This window comes from Malaclemys terrapin, chromosome 1 (assembly GCF_027887155.1).
Source record: "Malaclemys terrapin pileata isolate rMalTer1 chromosome 1, rMalTer1.hap1, whole genome shotgun sequence".
NCBI classification, from domain to species: domain Eukaryota; kingdom Metazoa; phylum Chordata; order Testudines; family Emydidae; genus Malaclemys; species Malaclemys terrapin.
In genome coordinates, this window is record NC_071505.1 from 302,788,402 (window position 1) to 302,807,682 (window position 19,281).

At 40.2% G+C, this 19,281-nt stretch overlaps 1 protein-coding gene across 3 annotated transcripts in view; it reads right to left on the reverse strand.

Moving 5' to 3' along the window:
- NBEA (neurobeachin) overlaps positions 1–19,281 on the reverse strand; it is an 817,568-nt gene that overhangs the window by 478,810 nt on the left and 319,477 nt on the right. For all 3 annotated transcript variants that reach the window (XM_054015304.1, XM_054015305.1, XM_054015303.1), the window contains exons 27-30: positions 15,178–15,308; positions 13,729–13,836; positions 11,895–12,063; positions 9,212–9,307 (exon numbers count right to left, since the gene is read on the reverse strand). In XM_054015304.1, the coding sequence (XP_053871279.1) occupies positions 9,212–9,307; positions 11,895–12,063; positions 13,729–13,836; positions 15,178–15,308 (504 nt within the window). The remainder of the gene's footprint in view (positions 1–9,211; positions 9,308–11,894; positions 12,064–13,728; positions 13,837–15,177; positions 15,309–19,281) is intronic.

Sequence of the window (19,281 nt, forward strand, 5' to 3'; positions counted from 1 at the left end):
GCCCTTTTTCACAGTATAAAATAGATGCATTTGATATACTGTGAAACTTTATCAGTTCTCAAGCAAAATGTGGAACACGTGTTCTGACTTGTAGAAAACGTGTCCATGTCCAAATGACCCACCTTGCAACTAACAAACATGCCACTGAAAATCTAAGTGAAAGCTGACCATCTTTCCAGCTCAGGATTTTGGCTATGTTTTGGGGAGGGGGGCCACTTTTCTCCACATACTCCACATAGAAGACTAATTTTCTTCTGAAACCACGGAAGCACCCAATCTCTCCCATTTCTGCCTATTCTATTAAAGTGATACATGAGATCCACACTGTCTGAGAATCTGTGCCGGTTACTCTCTGATCTATAGGAGAAAGTAATGCCCTGAACTCTAGTAAGTTATATGCAGAGATCTAATTCCTGAAGCTTCCAAAAACCATAGACAATTAGAGTCTAAATTTGCATCCCAATTTAGATGAGAAGATATGTACCTATCGCCACTTAAGGAACCAGCTGAGAGGACATCCACTACAAGATATTCTCAGTCGAAGTCAACCACAGCTTTCAGTCTTCAAGCTGCTAAAAGGGTAACGTTACCATATCTGAGATGAGAATCTTTGTTTTTTGTACAAGATGCACAAGGGTCGCTCCCACTAACTTCCAAAGGTGGTGATAAAAGGTACAGACCGCTATCAGGCCTATTGCTCTCAGATACAATGTCACTGGGTCTTTTAGCTTGGACCACTTGGATAACATTATTTGGATGAACTCTCAGAACTGGACCTGAGTTAGGACAGAGCCCTGTTAGCTTCTAGGGTGGTCCCTATGAAGGAGAGAACCAAAGTTGAGGCCAAGATAGATTTCTTTGCTTACTTGCAGATTAAGAGATATGAATAGGGGAACTCGTATGTCTGAAATGAATTACTATGCTGTAAGATCTTTTGAGTCAGTTGCCTGATACACTGGCTCTAACAATGTAGATAAGCTGCAATCCTAGACTAGCACTTGGTGAATACCTTGGGAGCTGCTGTCAACACAAAAAGTTCTAGCTTGTGGAGCAGTGGTCATGGCCCCCAATGAACCTGAAGCACTTCCTGTGCCTTTACCTTATTGAAAAGTTACATGCCAAGGGACAACTAATGTCATCATCTGAACATCGCTCAGTGAAGTCCCAGATTGTACAACAATGGAAATAGTGACTCCCTCCAGAGCCACTTTAAGAGACTCATAGGCTCAGCACTCTGAATTTGCCAAGGCTGAAGGTATGTCCTGACCTAAAAGTGACTTCCTAGTTCACATTATGCAGGACGACATAATTAAAATCATCATCCTGCAAGAAACCCATATAAAAGATGACACCCACGAATGATACTGATATGTTGCTGGCTTCAATCTTGCTGCCTCCCTCAGTCACCGAAAACGTTGCTTTTCTACATACATCCAGCAAGGCACTGAGGATTATGATATGATAATCACCAGGAGCGCGGAACGTTCACCATCTCAATAAGAATTGGCAAGATAATGGTGGTTGATGTGTTAACCACCAAATACAGACTGCCCTTCTCTCCCATTACCACAGTGTATCACACCGCAGATTGGGAATGGCTGGGTCACTCCAAAAAATAATTTTCCCTCTGTTGATACTCACACCTTCTAGTCAACTGTTGGGAATGGGCCACATCCACCCTAATTGAATTGGCCTCGTTAGCACTACAAAAAGTAATTTTCCCTCTGTTGATATTCACCTCTTCTTGTCTACTCTTGGGAATGGGCCACTTCCACCCTGATTGAATTGGCCTCATTAGCACTGCCCCCCCCACTTGGTAAGTCAACTCCCATCTTTTCATGTGCTGTATTTTTATACCTGCTTATTGTATTTTCCACTCCATACCTCTGATAAAGTGGGTTATAGCCCACGAAAGCTTATGCCCAAATAAATTTGTAAGTCTCTAAGGTGCCACGAGGATTCCTCATTGTTTTTGCTGATACAGACTAACACGGCTACCCCTCTGAGATCTGTGGATAGTTCATGAAACTGACTCAAGTGGCTAGGGACCTTCACCTAAAGCAGCTCCTGCTCAAACAGGCCATATGGTCTGCTTCAGCAGAAGGTCATTGTCAGATCAGAGGTCACCCTTGGGTTCCAAGACTGCTGCCACTTCATGCACCAGAGCAGGTGCCTCTATGAAGAGATGGAGGAGCTGTTTCCCATTGGTAGCGTAAGACCAACTGAGATCACTCCATGTCTCCTAGGGACTCTTCCACACACTTCCTGCGGAAGGCGGACCGGCACAGGGATAGTGCTGGTGCACAGGATGGAGCGGGTACATCTAACCAATCCCAAGTACTGAGTAGGGAGGTTAGAGACCCTGTACCCTCAACTCGGGTTCTAGCCATGGAGTAATCCCTTGAGTCTGCTACTGACAATAGTAATGCCAGCACTGTTTCCACACTGGTGGCATACCAGGCAGCTACAGATCTCCTCTGCTTTTCCATCCCAACTTCTCCTTTGGTGCAGGACTTTGCTAGGGCTGTGTTGTTTATAGCCCCATTAGATGAACAGGCCACTGAACCCTTGTCTGTCAGCACCACATCCTGATATTCCTTTTCCACAGTCTGTGGAAGGAGGGATAGTCCTGGGCTCAGTGCAAGGGACCTCAGCACCATGAAATTCCTTGGCACCATTGCAGTCGACACCACAGATGTTACTATGTCGGCTTTCACAGCCCTGCACTTTGGCACGGTCCGCCACTTTGGTACCACTGATGACTTCAGGGTTGATACTGCTTCCAGAGCCAGTGTACTTGGTGCTGGCAGTACCACTTCTATCATTGTTGCTGGTCCCTGCCTCATTCTGGGTGATGGACAAGTCAAACTGATTACTCACTCCCTCAGGACTTGCTCCACCTTTATACCTGGAATTCCAAGGCTCCTCGGCATTGAGGTTGGAATCTTCCTCCTCTTGCTCTCCATCACCCAACCCACATCAAGGACGATTTATGGAGCATTGCAGGCACAAGTATTGCACTTATCCCATAGTTGGGACATGAGATCTTGCCCCAGTGCCTCCAGGCCACCAATGCCCTATCCTTACCAGTGGCCTCAATGGAATCTGTGGGTCACTCCTAGGTCATGGAGGTCACACTCCTCAGCTCACTCTAAGGCAAGGCTGCTGCACAGATTGGTGGCAGGAACTGTGGACCCACCACAGGTTCAGTGAAAATTAGTGTCTGATCTAGATCTGAATTCCAGGGAGGAGCAGTGAAAGCTACTGCTATTTCTCCAAAAGAATGAGAAAGGTTTTAAAGTCTCCAGAAGTGTGGCCATCCTCTCTGTGTCCTATTACGCTTTACCCAGAACATCCCCATATAAATATTTGCAAAAGATACTCAAGATACTGTATGACTTTCCATTGTAAAGATAAGTATGTGATGTGTCTTTCTGCTTAAAGACAATACAATTTTAATTGTATCATTATTCTGATAGCAAAATTTCCTATTACCCCATATGGTACCCATGAGGGCCTTGTCTTTATTTTTTCCTCTTCTTCTTAAATGCTTCTTGTCTTATCATTAAGATAATTTAGAATTTATGAAAAAGTGTTGAATTAACCACAATGAAAACTGAAATAATCCCTGTATTATCCACATATCAGATACAGCATAGGGGATGGCAGTGCAAATTTGCCGACAAAGCGTACCTTTAATTAAATATTACCATTGGGGTGAGCCACACTGATACTATCATCAAGAAGGCTAATGGCATTTTGGGTTGTATAAGTAGGGGCACTGCCAGGAGATTGAGGGATGTGATCACTCCCCTCTATTCGACATTGGTGAGGCCTCATCTGGAGTACTGTGTTCAGTTTTGGGCCCCACACTACAAGGAGGATGTGGAAAAATTGGAGAGTCCAGCGGAAGGCAACAAAAATGATTAGGGGCCTGGAGCACATGACTTATGAGGAGAGGCTGAGGGAACTGGGATTGTTTAGTCTGCAGAAGAGAAGAATGAGGGGGCATTTGATAGCTGCTTTCAACTACCTGAACGGGAGTTACAAAGAGGATGGATCTAGATTGTTCTCAGTGGTAGCAGATGACAGAACAAGGAGTAATGGTCTCAAGTTACAGTGGGGGAGGTTTAGGTTGGATATTAGGAAAAACTTTTTCACTAGGAGCATGGTGAAGCACTGGAATGGGTTACCTAGGGAGGTGGTGGAATCTCCTTCCTTAGAGGTTTTTAAGGTCAGGCTTGACAAAGCCCTGGCTAGGATGATTTAGTTGGGAATTGGTCCTGTTTTGAGCAGGGGGCTGGACAAGATGACCTCCTGAGGTCCCTTCCAACCCTGGTATTCTATGATTGTATGATCATCATTAGAGAGATACAGAACAGCTTTGCATGCTGAGAGCATTCAAAGCAAAGCTCACTGCCAAGTACAATGAAGAAGAAAATTCTTGGAGCCTACATCTGACACTGGCTATAGATGTCCACTCGAGACATCTTCCAACTGCATATAGGAAAATGCTTGACACCACCAGAGTCTCTCAACTGCTCAAGTATGTCTAACTAAAAAAATACATATACAAATCCAAAAACACAACCTAAGAAAAATACCCCTATTAAGCTTAAAGGAACCCATATATTTAAATAACTCATAATTTTCCCCATCTGTTTTCTGGCGAAATACAAACTTGAGTAATTAGATTCTGCCTACCAAATTATCCTGTAGTTTTCACTGAATAATTTATTATGCAAGAGTGAACTGATGTGCCAATACAGAGGGTGAAAGATCAAAGTGTGGGAGCAAAGTCAAAAGTGTACTATCATCCGAGTGTCGGTTAGTCTTTAGTGAATGGATGGAAGTTTAGTGGTTATAACAATACTACAGGTGGATTGCTTATAAGCAGCCAGTGTTTCTTCCTGAATTACCAGTGTTCCAGCCCTGAAGAGCTCTGACATAATTCCAGCAATAGTGATAAAACATGCTGCTAATATCTCACCAAACTTTCAACACAATCATCACAATAGGCTGGCAAAGAACGAACTCTTAATATACTCAGTGTAAGGCCTGGTTAATACAATATACATGTTCAATAAATATATGACTTTAACAAATAAGACAAACTTCGTACCCATTTCTGAAGGCAAAATTATTATTGTAATGTACGGTAGAGGAGACATGACAGATATAAAAACAGCCTCCTCTTAAATATTTTGATGTACTCTATATGTCCACCAATCCACTCTATTTTAAGAATCTATACCCGCCCCCCCCCCCCCTTTTTTTTTTTTTTTTTTACACTTTTGCTACTTATATTTTATCTCAAGAACCATACTGCATATAAATGGCAAAACCAATCTTTTCTATGTTTGCTATCTGGCTTTATTTCAAGTGCCATATTTTGTACAAACAACAATATTAATCTTGTTTATATATCCTTTTTATTGCATAAAGTTTAATAAAACAAAATTTTAACATTGTCTCTGGATTGCTCTGTATGTTTTGATTTGCAAGCAGATGTGGCTAAAAATGAAATATCCTAATGCCTGCTATATAAAAAGGTGCTATAAATGCGGAAGAAAAAGATAATGAGGAAACAGGATTCAAATATATTTTAGGGTTTATTTTGCAGCACTTCTGAATTAACAGCATATAATTCCTTTTATAAACGGTGGATAAGTATGCCAGTTATGTCACAACTAAGAATATTAAATTAGCACACTAAAGTGACAAAAAGCTCACTGAATGATCCTGAAGTAAAAGATATATATATTTGTTTGTTTATTTTTGGCAATAATGGGGAAACTTTATGGGAGGAGAAATACTGAAATTCAGGTGACAAACATTTGAATTTGAAATCAATTAGTGAAGTCAGTAAATTATAAAGGTTCATAAATGAGGGACAGACATATAGAACTTTATCTAATAGGTCAGCATTTTTCAAATACAGCCCTTGTGGCCGCAGGTGGCCACCAGGGGCTTTTCTTGCAGCCATAGGCTCCTGGGCAATGATTGGGGGGCGGGGAGGGAAGGGCAAAAAGCAACAACTCTTCCCCTGGGGCCGCCAACAGCTGGTGTGAGTTCCCCACCTTCCTGGAGCCAGTGGAGTGGCGGGCTCCGGGCACACAACAGCAGGCAGGGCCGGCTCTAGGTTTTTTGCCGCCCCAAGCAAAAAAAATTTTGGCTGCCCCCCGTCCCAGCCCTGGGCTCCTCGCTGCACCCCCCTGCCTCCCCCACCCTGGGCTCTCCCCCCCCCCCACACACACACCCTGCCGCCCCAGCTCTGGGTTCCCCCTACCCCCTCACCATCGCCCCACACACACACCTCCTGCCACCCCAGCCCTGGGCTCACCCCCACACAAACCTGCACCCTCCTTCCGCCGCAGCCCTGGGTCACTGGTAACTCGCTCCCAGGGCAGGTCATTCAGCAAGAATTTTAGATGTACACAGAACACAGACAGGATTGGTTCCCATATGGTTACAGAACTGCAGTAAAGTGGAACAATTTTCAGCTTGCGTGATTGGAGGATATCTGGATGCATATTATAAGACTGTCCTACATAAATGAGGAAAAGTTGAGGTGCCTTTATTATTCTTTTGTTCCACTCTTTCTTTCTATGTGGAATTTGCCAATGCAATATCACTGTCTTCCTTTTAAACAAACAAACAAACAAAAAGGCAATGGCTGTTGAAAATAGCAATTCCAGTCCTAATAACCACTGGGAAGCATTACTTGCTCAATTTTATCCTACTTTTTTTACAGCAAGTTACAGTGGATCAGTATATTTGATTTGGGAGAAATGAAGTAACAGCTGCCCAAAACTGAGCTTGAGCACTCCTGAATTTTGAGGTGTTCAAATCTGGAAGGCAAGTGCTGGGGGGTAGGCGGGGGGAGGGAGCGGGCTGTGGCTCCGCAGGGGAGCACAGCAGCATGTATGCAGCAGCGTGTCCGGCGCTGCGCGAAGCCAGACACGCTGGTCTGAGTGGGCGGAGGTTCGGGGGGGCAGCGAGAAGGGGGGGTTACATGGGTCAGGGGTTTTGGGGGGCAGTCAGGGGACAGGTAGGGGGTGGGGTCCTAGGGGGGAAGTTGGGGGGGGTCTCAGGAGGGGGCAGTTGGGGAGAAGGACCATTGGGACTTAGATAGGGGGTGGGGTCCTGGGGGGCAGTTGGGGCAGGGGTCCCGGGAGGGGGTGATCAGGGGACAGGGAGCAGGGGGGTTGAAGTCTCTGTGGGGGGCAGTCGGAGGGAGTGGATGGGGGCAGGGTGGGGCTACCCTCCCTCCCCGTGGAGTGTCCTATTTTTTGAATGTTAAAATATGGTATCCCTACTCACAGTGCAGCTCTCCATTCACAGCAGGCTGCAGCATGAGGTCTCAGCTTCCTCACTCCCTCCCCCTCTTTCCTGTTGGTGGTGGACAAGGGAATGCTGGGAAATGTAGTTCTTTCCCTGCTCCAGGGCTGGCTCTATAGGCAGGGAGCTAACCGAGGAACTACAGCTCCCAGGGCCCCCTGTTGGTTCTCAGCTCCCAGGCTGGATCCCTGCCGCCCCTGCAAATGGGCTGCCCCAAGCACGTGCTTGCTTTGCTGGTGCCTAGAGCTGCCCCTGTTAGCAGGCTCCAGGTTTGGGTGCTGGCCCCAGGCTCACTATCCCCCCACATTGCCCCTGGCCCCTGCTGCCTTCCCTAGTCCCCCATCCATCCCCCCATTGCCCTGGGCCCAGCTGCTGTGCTACCCACCGGCCCAGCTGCTGTGCTACCCACCTCCCCATCCAGGGCTTAATTTGTCCCTGGCTTGCTGGGGCTAAGTAAGTCTCTGCTGTAAAAAGTGATATTTGTATGTTTGTTAATGTGTCTTTTCAGTGTCTCCAAGCTAGCTAGCAGACTTACTAGCTAGCAAGTATTAATTATAAAAAAGCGCAAAACAAACAACAAAAAAGACATGCAAACATGCAAAGTACCTTATTTGTGTTTCTATTCCATTTTGGTCCAGTAAAAAATAAGAGACTACTGTACATTATTTCTATTATTGAGTCTACAGACAAAACCCTACATAAATAAATAACAATGATTTGGACATATATATGTGTTTTTGCTAAAGTTAATTAAGTATTTTAGGAAAAATTGTCAGAGTGGCCACCAGCAAGAACTGGTGACCACACTCTAAGGCAACCAAACATTTTTTTGTGGGAACTCTTGATTGAAGGGTTTAACATTGTAAAGCATTTGGAACATGAAAAGCACCATATAAGTGCTAAGTATTCTTAGTAAAGTAGGAAGTCAGCCTATTCCTCATGTTTTATCAGAAGTAGTCACAGAATTAATTACTAGTTTTTTGTTTGTATTCATCATTCTTTTTACTCTTTGGGTTTTTATCAGAGTGACACAGAGAGCATGATAATCAGATAAAGTATGGTTGTACCCATTCACTTTTTGCACTTCCACCGTAACATGTGCACACAAGTTGGAAAATTCACATGCACTCTTGGTTCCAAATGCACCTATTTAACTTTGTACATATGCAAATCCCTGACATTTGAAAAACTTAGCCCATGCATATGCATATGCATATTTTCTATCTGAAAAAACAGCCTGTATTACAAAACATTTGCTGTGACTGCAGAAACTGTCTCTCTCCAGAATAGCACAGTACAGCAATTAACAACATATAAAATAAAACTTTACATTATATACAATATAAAGGTTTACATACAAACAAAAAGTGAAAGAAAAAAGAAGAAAAGGAAAGGAAGAGAGACGACCTGTGGGAAGTGTGAGGAAAGGGAACACTAAAAAAGTAGTACTAAAGATTTAATTTATTCCCTGTATGCAATATTTTTAAAATAGGTCTGATTTGTTTTCATAACTAAAGGAGATATTGTTGCAGCAAGAAGAAAAAGAATAAGCCCAAACCAAAAACATTCAAAATTTCCTTCTCAACTCTCTCCACTTTAACATTACTTTTTTGTTTACCTACTATTAATTAATTTAGTAGGTGTAACTGAAATGAACAAATGGTAGTAGAAGTGGGAAAGATACTTCCAAAAGTAAATGTAGCCAGGAAGAAAGCCTTGTCTTAAGGGTATCCTCATCAGGTGACAGTCTGATCTCCATGTAACCTGAGGCGTATGCTTATTTACCAAGAATTACATCACGGTTAGTTATTTAATTACATTACACTAAATAAGGACACCCAAACAGGTTAGGAGATGATGATAATATTACCTTTGTAAAATGAGTGGGCAAAGCTCTGCTCAGGAATTAACTTGGCAAGGAATCCATGGTTCAAACTTGGGTGAGGGATAGATGGTATGACCACAACTGTGGAGAAAATCATGGAATCAAATGTGAGCCAGCTAATAACCGCCTGTGATCTGGTCCACTGTGGATCCATGACAGAAGTCCTATCTCATTGAAACATGCAAATATGGCACTATTAACAAAAATGCATTTCTGAAGAAAGGAAACAAGTTATGTATCAAGAGATAGGAAACATCAGACCAATTAGTAGGGAATCATAAGAACAACATTTATAGGGAAAAAGACACATATATAATACAAACATGGCTGAAATAGTTAATTGAAACAAGCAGTTTCCTACTCCAGCACCACAACATATGACCAGGAAGGACACATTAAATACAACATAAAATTATGGTTTCTCATAGCTGACCACTTAAATATAAGTTTATTAAATGAAAATAGCCAATGAGGACATGGATTTTTTTTTAAACTTAGCGTACAAAGGTAGAAAGTAAGCAAGCTAAGATATAACAATGAATTAGATACAATGAATAAAAGTAGGGCTGTCAATTAATTGCAGAATTGTAATTAATTGTACAGAAGCAGTTTCTCCTCCATTGGTGTTCACACCTCAACTGCTAGCAGAGTACCTCACCCTCCCTGATTGAACTAACCTCGTTATCTCCATACTGATTTATACCTGCCTCTGGAAATTTCCATTACTTGCGTCTGATGAAGTGGGCATTCACCCACGAAAGCTTATGCTCCAATACTTCTGTTAGTCTTAAAGGTGCCACAGGACCCTCTGTTGCTTTTTACAGATTCAGACTAACACGGCTACCCCTCTGATAATTAATTGCAGTTAACTCAAGTTTTAATGCAAAACAAATTAACTAGATTTAAAAAAAGCTGTGATTAATTGCAGTTTTAATTGCACTGTTAAAACATAATAGAATACAAATTTAAATGTATTATAAATATTTTGGAAGTTTTTCTACGTTTTCAAATATATTGATTTCAATCACAACACAGAATATAAAGTGTACAGTGCTCACTTTATATAATTTTTGTATTACAAATATTTGCACTGTAAACAAAAAATAGTGCAATCTACAAGTCAATGCATGGAGTGACATATGAATGTTTAGCATATCTGGCACTTAAATAACTTGCAATGACCTCTAAAACAGTGCCATGCAAATACCTGTTCTCCCTTTCAGGTGACACTGTAAAAAAGAAGCAGTCCCGAAAATGTAAACAAACGTGTTTGTATTAGCAATTGGCTGAACAAAAAGTAGGACTCAGTGGACTTGTAAAACTTTAGAGACTACATTGTTTTGTTTTTGAGTGCGGTTATGAAAAAATAATTCTACATTTGTAAGTTGCACTATCATGGTCAAGAGATTGCACTACAGTACTTGTATGATGTAAATTGAAAATACTATTTCTTCTGCTTATCTTTTTTACAGTGAAAATATTTGTAATAAAATAATATAAAGTGAGCAGTATACACTTTGTATTCTGTATTGTAATTTAACTCAATATATCTGAAAATGTAGAAAAAATATCAAAAATATTTATAATACATTTAAATTGGTTTTCTATTATTGTTTAATAGTGTGGTTAAAACTGATTAATGACAACTATTTTTTAATCTCACAATTGCAATTTTTAAATCATTTGACAGCCCTAAATAAAAGCAAATAGGACATGAATTTCAATTACACTATACGTGATATGAAAATCAGCAGTTCCAAAAACTAAAACAGCAAATCAAATTCAGTACAAGAAGCAACAAATTCATGAAAAAAAAACATGCAGAGATTTGGCCACTGATTTCTAATCACTCTTTTCAAATATATTTATATGGCTGTTCTGAGAGAGAAAACAGAGCACAGTCATAAACCAATCCATTTCAATGGCCTAAATTAGCCACTGGACTGGCAAACTGAACATTACAAATAGTGGAGGAACGCATTTGGATTCAAAACTCTTGGCAGGTTCTGCAGCTGACAGATAGTACCCCCAAAGGCTGAGATACCAGTTCCCAGGGAAAAAATAAGAATTCATACTAATCAGTTAAAGAATGCAATAAAGGCAACAATTCTAGTATATTAGACTTCCAGGGGCTTTTCAATGCAGACCCAAACTAGAAAGGCAGCAGGACTCAAGAGAGTTAATAGTCTTTGCTATATTAGCTTTTCACAAGACTAAGTTTAAACTGAAGTAACTTCAACTAGGGAGCTAGCTGTGTTTGCTGATTACAAACTTCAGACAGTGCATTTAGAGTCAGAGAGCTGCTCACAGTAGACAAATGACAATTTTTAGGTTTACTTTGACAGGTTAATATCTTGTCCTTTCACAACTTTAAATTCACAAGGGCTCTCCTTCTTTGAATGTACATATATATTAAAAAATGGATGCATAAATACAGAATAAGTAAATGAAAGTAAGTTAAACCCTCTAAGAAGAAGCTCATCGTTTAAATCTAACTTATTAACAACCAACATATATTAAAGAAGCTTGGCGAAACTAAACAACAACAAACTAGTCTCAGTAGTCTTCACACCTTTCATACAATTTAAAAGTTTTTGTAGTCAAATATTTACTGTTTCAAGGAAATTCTAAAAACAAAATGAAAAATAAGTGGGAAAAATAGATGTACCTGTACTTGTTGGTGAATTTATTTCCTGTCTGATATTTCTACCTGCCTGGCTCCCACATCTTGCAGTCTCCCGTTGAGGTTCTAGTATATCACGGTACTTGGAGACCATCAGCACAGAAATAAAGTAAACTACTGCCAAAGCCAAAAATTGAGCCTGTTTGCTATCATCCTGAGTGAGAGAAAAAGGAACACATTATCATACTTAACACTTACACAGAACTTTTAAATCAAGATAATCAATATGTTTTAGAAACATCAACCTTTTTAGGTGTTATACCTGCTTACTTGCTTACAATTCAATTCTTGAATTACCTATACGCTAATTGGAATGTTAAAGTCAGTGGTTATAACCTATTTAGGAAGGATAGTGTGGGCAAGCGGGGAGGGGGAATAGCCTTCTGTGTCCAAAATAGCATTATCTGTTTCTGATGCACTCAGAACAAAATTAGCTTGAATGCTTATGGATCAATGTCCTAATAGATAGACACCAAATAATACTTGTGCTTTGCTATAGACCACCAAATCACACTAAGGAACAGGGTGACCGTTGCTTTACCTACCAATCTATAACATATAGGAAAAAACTGTGTAATCATAGGGGACTTCAATTTGTGTGCCATATGCTGGCAGTCTCACGTGCCAGTACTAGAGCACCCTTAGAATTTGTAAAAAATTATAGGTTACAATTTCCTAACTCAAAAAGTGTTGCAGCCAACACAGGGGAATCCTTTATTAGACTTCTCCTAACAGGTAAATAGTAACTGATCACAGAACTAAAAATTAAAGTTAGCTTAGGTACAAGTGATCATGACTTGATCACATTACAATGTGAAAGAAGACTCAAATCCAGATCAGTAATATGTATACACTTGGTGTGTTATAGCCAGTTTCACAAAGCTGAAAACAATTATGAGCCAAAATTAGCTAGGAGTGTTTCTCCATTACTGATAATTTTTAAATCAAGATTAAATATTTTCTAAAAGATATACTCTAGCAATTAATCTTGGAGTTCTATGGCCTGTGACATACAGGAGGTCAGACTAGATGATCATAACTGTCCCTTCTGGCTTTGGAAATCTATGAATTGATGAACGGGTAAGCCTGTACACAGAAAGATTAGGTGACTTGCCTAAGATCTCAGAACAAACAAGTGGCAAAGTCAGCAATAGAACAGAAGAATCAGAATTCTATTCACTTGCTCTTACTTCCAGACCACACTATAAATTTGTAGCATAAAATGAGTGAAGATATTATATTTCTGTGCCATTTACGGATGCAGCAACTATTCTGAGAAGTCAACATCAGCATTTGTGGTTCAGCATGCATTCCCCTAGAATACTGCCAGAAGGGATACTAAAGTCATTTAGCATAGATGGGTTATATAAAGCTACTCAGTACCATAACAGAACTGGATCTTATATGATTATAAATGTTGCATTAATAAGGAGGTGCAACATTTCACCCCAGAGGTTGTTGCATTTCAGAGATTGTTGAAGTTTTCCTTGCATGTAGTTTGCATATCCGTTTCAGCTAGTAAAGTGCAATGAAATTAGGTAAGGCATCTTTCTTACCAAATAAGATCACTTTTATTAAATGCTTCATTTTGTAAGAAAAAGGAGAAAGAGAGATTATGTAGAATTTGGCAGATTTCTTCCCCCCAAAAATGGAAATCTGAAGCCTTATTTGGAGGTGAACACAGATTTTAAGACCATCCAGCTTCCAAAGCTGTCCTTTTTTTTTTTTTTAATGCAAGTTATTTGTAACATCAATCTTTCTTTTAAATATTAGTGAATATATTGCAAAAAAGAAAAATCATGGTCCATAAATTACTCACCACATCACGAAAAACAACTGCTCGCAGACGATTAATGTCAACATCCTGAAGAAGTCTATCAGGATCCTTTATTGGGGAAAGGTTACCAGGAACATTTTCCAATGGTGTCTAAAAATGTAAAATTATTTTTCCAAACTGTACGGAGATTTTTATTCAAAACATTTATTTGATCGACAATAAATAAATTAAATACATTAGTACTAACCTGCAGACAAAAAAGGCAATATTCAGATATTGGTTCTACAAACATAGTGATGCTTTACTTATTTTAATGCATTAGTACTGAATAGTCAGATACAGAATTGTTTATATTCTTCAAAATCAATGTTTTAATCCTACTGGACAAATGCACCACTCTTTAGTAGTTAGCATAATAACTGTACCAAGAGGAGACAATTTTTTTTGGTACTATTAATAAGAAATATTTCCTATGCACATGATAAACTAAAAATGTGTTTGTATAAGTGAAAATAACTTAGAAAATTCAGCCTCATTCTATTTTATACAGACAAATTATTATTACAGTCCCATGCAGGTCATACATGTTCAGTATTCTACTTACAGTAATGTGACCTGTTTTCTTTAAACAATAAACACTGCAATCCAAATAACAATTAACATATAAAAAAGTGTTCTGTTTTCTACTGTCCAATGTTTGTCTTGTGTTGAGTTTGGCAAAATTGCTAGGCTGGATTTTTGGTATGGTTTTATAAAATAATCTAGTGATATTTGTGGATACAAGTCTTATCTGAAGCAGTATTTTGTGGCAAGCGTTTATATTGTGAAAGTAGTAATGAGTTTATCATGATAAGTGAATTTGGGCTGGATATACCAAAGCATCATCTTTGAGACCAGGGATGGTTTCTGTGTCTCTGTACACTTAGTTTAGGGCTCTTCAACCCCCAAAACTGTGACCAAATTGGAAAATATTCAGAAATGAGCAACTTAAATAATGACACCAAAGTGACTGAAATGTAAGTGACAAACAAATTTAGACCTCATTCTTGGAGTCATATCCACAAAGACAGACCATGATTTACACACAGAGCCCTTCTGAAGTTAATGGGATTCTACAAGGATACAAGAGTCCACCCACAAAGATCTGATTGCAGGCTTTGGCCATGCATCTCACGAGGCTTTAGAAATCAAAGAAATATGTATAGATAGGTCAAATTGCAATAGGGTGGGGGAGAAGATGTGCTCTCTGGAGCAGAAGTAAGAGAGAGAGAGTAAAGTATTGGAGAACAATTCTAATCATGCCATTAAATTAACTATTTTCTTCCTTTTAATTTTTTTCTTGTTTCAATTAAAAAGAATATGTTTTCTTTTGAGAGCCAGGAAATGGGTGACAATTCAGCTTCTGTTTTAAAAGAAATCTAGAAATTAACTACAATCATCTCCTGCTCATTTTAAGTACTGGTACAACCTATATTAACAACATTAGATTACCTTGGTCATTGCTGTTGCAGTCATACCCTGAAGAGTCTCCTGAGTTTTACTGCTGATTAGTGAAGATTTGTTCACCCTCTCTCTCTGTCTTTGTCGACATTCTAAACAGTTTCTCACAGCAACACAACAAACTAAAAAAAGATGTAATTGAACATTATCATTAGGTGATTACACAGTTACCATTTAATGAAGTGCCTATACCTCCAAAGAATGATTATGTCCCAGTAGCAATTGTATAAACAGGCATCACAAATCTCTTAAATTATACTCTGGTGATACTGAGAAAATATTATGGTGACTTTTCCAATTTCACTCTGTTTTTAGTTAATCAGGTTCCTTAATTTTATGACTATCTGTCTTAAACAAGGCTCATATTTAAGGCTACAAGAAGTTTGAAAAAGGGAAATTATTCCCTGTAACTGGAGTTCTTAGATTATGATCATGTTGTCCCTGTTGATCCACTATTTTTGGAAGCATACTCCTTAGTGTTGCCAAAGCCAACCTTAACATTTTTGTGCTAGAAGACAGAAAACAAAAGGTAGGAATCAATGGTTACTTTCCGTCAAGTCAGAGATTAGCAGCAGACTGCCATAAGGTTCCACATGAGGACTGACAATAGTAAATATCAGTGATCTGAAAAGATGGGAGAACAGTGTTGTGGCAAAATTTGCAGCTGACAAAAATTATTCAGCTCAGTCAAGAACTGAGAAGACTATGAGGAATTTAAGAGAGACCTAGACAAACTAGATAAACAACATGCAATATGATGGGCAGATGGAATTCAACATTGACAACTTAAAGCAATGCACAACAAAACAGAATAATTTGAACTACGCTTGCTGCTTCTAAGGTCCTACATTAATTGTAGCAATTTATCAAAAGTGTTGGGCATCACTGTGGACAGCTCAGTGACTTTCTGCTCAATAAATAAAAAATTAAAAATTAATGGAGATGTCCTATCTCCTAGAACTGGAAGGGACCTCGGAAGGTCACTGAGTCCAGCCTGCTGCCTTCACTAGCAGGACCAAGTACTGATTTTGCCCCAGATCCCTAAGTGCCCCCCTCAAGGATTGAACTCCAGTCCCTGGAAAAATCATGGAGCAGGTCCTCAAGGAATCAATTATGAAACATTTAGAGGAGAGGAAAGTGATCAGGAACAGTCAGCATGGATTCACGAAGGGGAAGTCGTGCCTGACTAACCTAATTGCCTTCTATGATGAGATAACTGGCTCTGTGGATGAGGGGAAAGCAGTGGATGTCTTATTCCTTGACTTTAGCAAAGCTTTTGATACGGTCTCCCACAGTATTCTTGCCGCCAAGTTAAAGAAGTATGGGCTGGATGAATGGACTGTAAGGTGGATAGAAAGCTGGCTAGATCATCGGGCTCAACGGGTAGTGATCAATGGCTCCATGTCTAGTTGGCAGCCGGTTTCAAGCGGAGTGCCCCAAGGGTCGGTCCTGGGGCCGGTTTTGTTTAATATCTTTATTAATGATCTGGAGGATGGTGTGGACTGCACTCTCAGCAAGTTTGCAGATGACACTAAACTAGGAGGCGTGGTAGATACACTAGAGGGTAGGGATCGGATACAGAGGGACCTAGACAAATTAGAAGATTGGGCCGAAAAAAACCTGATGAGGTTCAACAAGGACAAGTGCAGAGTCCTGCACTTAGGACGGAAGAATCCCATGCACTGCTACAGACTAGGGACCGAATGGCTAGGTAGCAGTTCTGCAGAAAAGGACCTAGGGGTCACAGTGGACGAGAGGCTGGATATGAGTCAACAGTGTGCTCTTGTTGCCAAGAAGGCTAACGGCATTTTGGGCTGTATAAGTAGGGGCATTGCCAGCAGATCGAGGGACGTGATCGTTCCCCTTTATTCGACATTGGTGAGGCCTCATCTGGAATACTGTGTCCAGTTTTGGGCCCCATACTACAAGAAGGATGTGGAAAAATTGGAAAGAGTCCAGCGGAGGGCAACAAAAATGATTAGGGGTCTGGAGCACATGACTTATGAGGAGAGGCTGAGGGAACTGGGATTGTTTAGTCTCCAGAAGAGAAGAATGAGGGGGGATTTGATAGCAGCCTTCAACTACCTGAAGGGGGGTTCCAAAGAGGATGGAGCTCGGCTGTTCTCAGTGGTGGCAGACGACAGAACAAGGAGCAATGGTCTCAAGTTGCAGTGGGGGAGGTCCAGGTTGGATATCAGGAAAAACTATTTCACTAGGAGGGTGGTGAAACACTGGAATGCGTTACCTAGGGAGGTGGTGGAGTCTCCTTCCTTGGAGGTTTTTAAGGCCCGGCTTGACAAAGCCCTGGCTGGGATGATTTAGCTGGGAATTGGTCCTGCTTTGAGCAGGGGGTTGGACTAGATGACCTCTTGAGGTCCCTTCCAACTCTGATATTCTATGATTCGATGATTCTATGAACTCACAAGCCTGGGTTTAGCAGGCCAATGCTCAAACCACTGAGCTATCCCTCCCCCCGCTCAATGCACAGCAGCAGACAAAAAAAATCCTCCTGAAAACCAAAAAATAATGATATAAATATAGAATGCATAAGGAATAGCATGGAGAACACCACAGAAAATATTATAATGCTCTTATATAAATCAATGGTACAACCTCATCTGGAATAGTGCGCTCAGTCTTGGTCACCACATCTCAAAAATGATATAAAGGGGTGACAGGTGCCAAGAATAATTAGAAGAATGAGAAGACTCTTACTTGAACAAAGATTGAAAAGATTGGGACTCTTACTATAAAGTGATCCAATTTTCCATTTAAAAATGGGACGTGGGAGCCAGAAGGTAGAGGACACCCTTTTTTTTTTGTCTTCCCACTTCTCCATCAACTTCCTTTATCCCTCCACCAAAACATTTCCTTGTAATATCCCCAAAGAAGTGTCTCATTTTTTCCACTTTGACCGTATGACTTAACTGTAGGATATTGGGGGTAGGAGGACAGGAGACTGCTACCTGCAGCTCCAATACTTATTTTGGGAACTAGTTGTCACTGAGGTCAGGTGCACTTATTCCACATATCATACTGTTTGATGTAATAGCTTATAATAGACCATAGCCAAACTCAATATCTTCCAATTCAAAATATAGTCTAAGGAATCTGAAAGAAATGGGGGAGAAGTGTGGGCAGGTTTGGTTCTGAACTAGCAATGAGAACTCTGAATAAACCTTGTCAAGAATTCCCTTTTAGGGATCCCTACACTTAAGAAAATGATTAGAAGTAATAAAACACTGGAGGACAGTTGAGAAATAGTTAATTAAAGACTGGGGAATTGCTCTTCTGAAATGAACTGCCTTTAAAGCGGGGTTCTTTGTTCCATTGAGGTTCTATAGCTCACCCCACGCCACTGAGTCTGTATCCTTCAAGCTCGCTTTCATTAAAAACATTTTTTTCACAGTCCATATCTAACAGCTTGTGGAAAACATTGATATAGTGTTGTTTATAGACAGCATGAAAATAACAAAACAGAATTTGCCATTGTATTGCATGTTGTTCATGTAGTTTGGTTAGGTCTCTCTTAAATTCCTCATTGTCTTCTCAGTTCTTGACTGAGCTGAATAATTTTTGTCAGCAAAAAATAATGCTGCAATTCATTTGAAAAGACAACATTTCCAAGACCTGCTGCCAATGGCAATGGGAAAGATAATGAGGATACATGGGGTCACACTTCTTCATACCTTTTCAAAGAATGTTTTCATTTACAAAACTGTGTACACATAGCCCAAACTATCACTGTTTGCTAGATGCTTTACAGGCACATGGCTGAGGTGTATTCTCCCAAAAGAGGGGATCTGCAGAGGCAATTCTCAGAGAACCAAAGACCATGATGAAAAATCTTACAACAGAAGAGCAGCACAGCAGATCAGTTGTTGAGGGAAACAGTAATTTTCTTCCTTTCATTAGTTTTCTTGTATTAATATTTTACTGTCCTACAAAATGCTTTACAATTTGAATGTCATCAATGACAACTTTAAATCTGGACATGTGATTGATTCTCATCTATTTTTGTGTTTCAATCATCATAACAAGTCAGTAAAAACTCTGTGGTATTTTAGTCTACCACATCATAGTCAGAACCAGGTT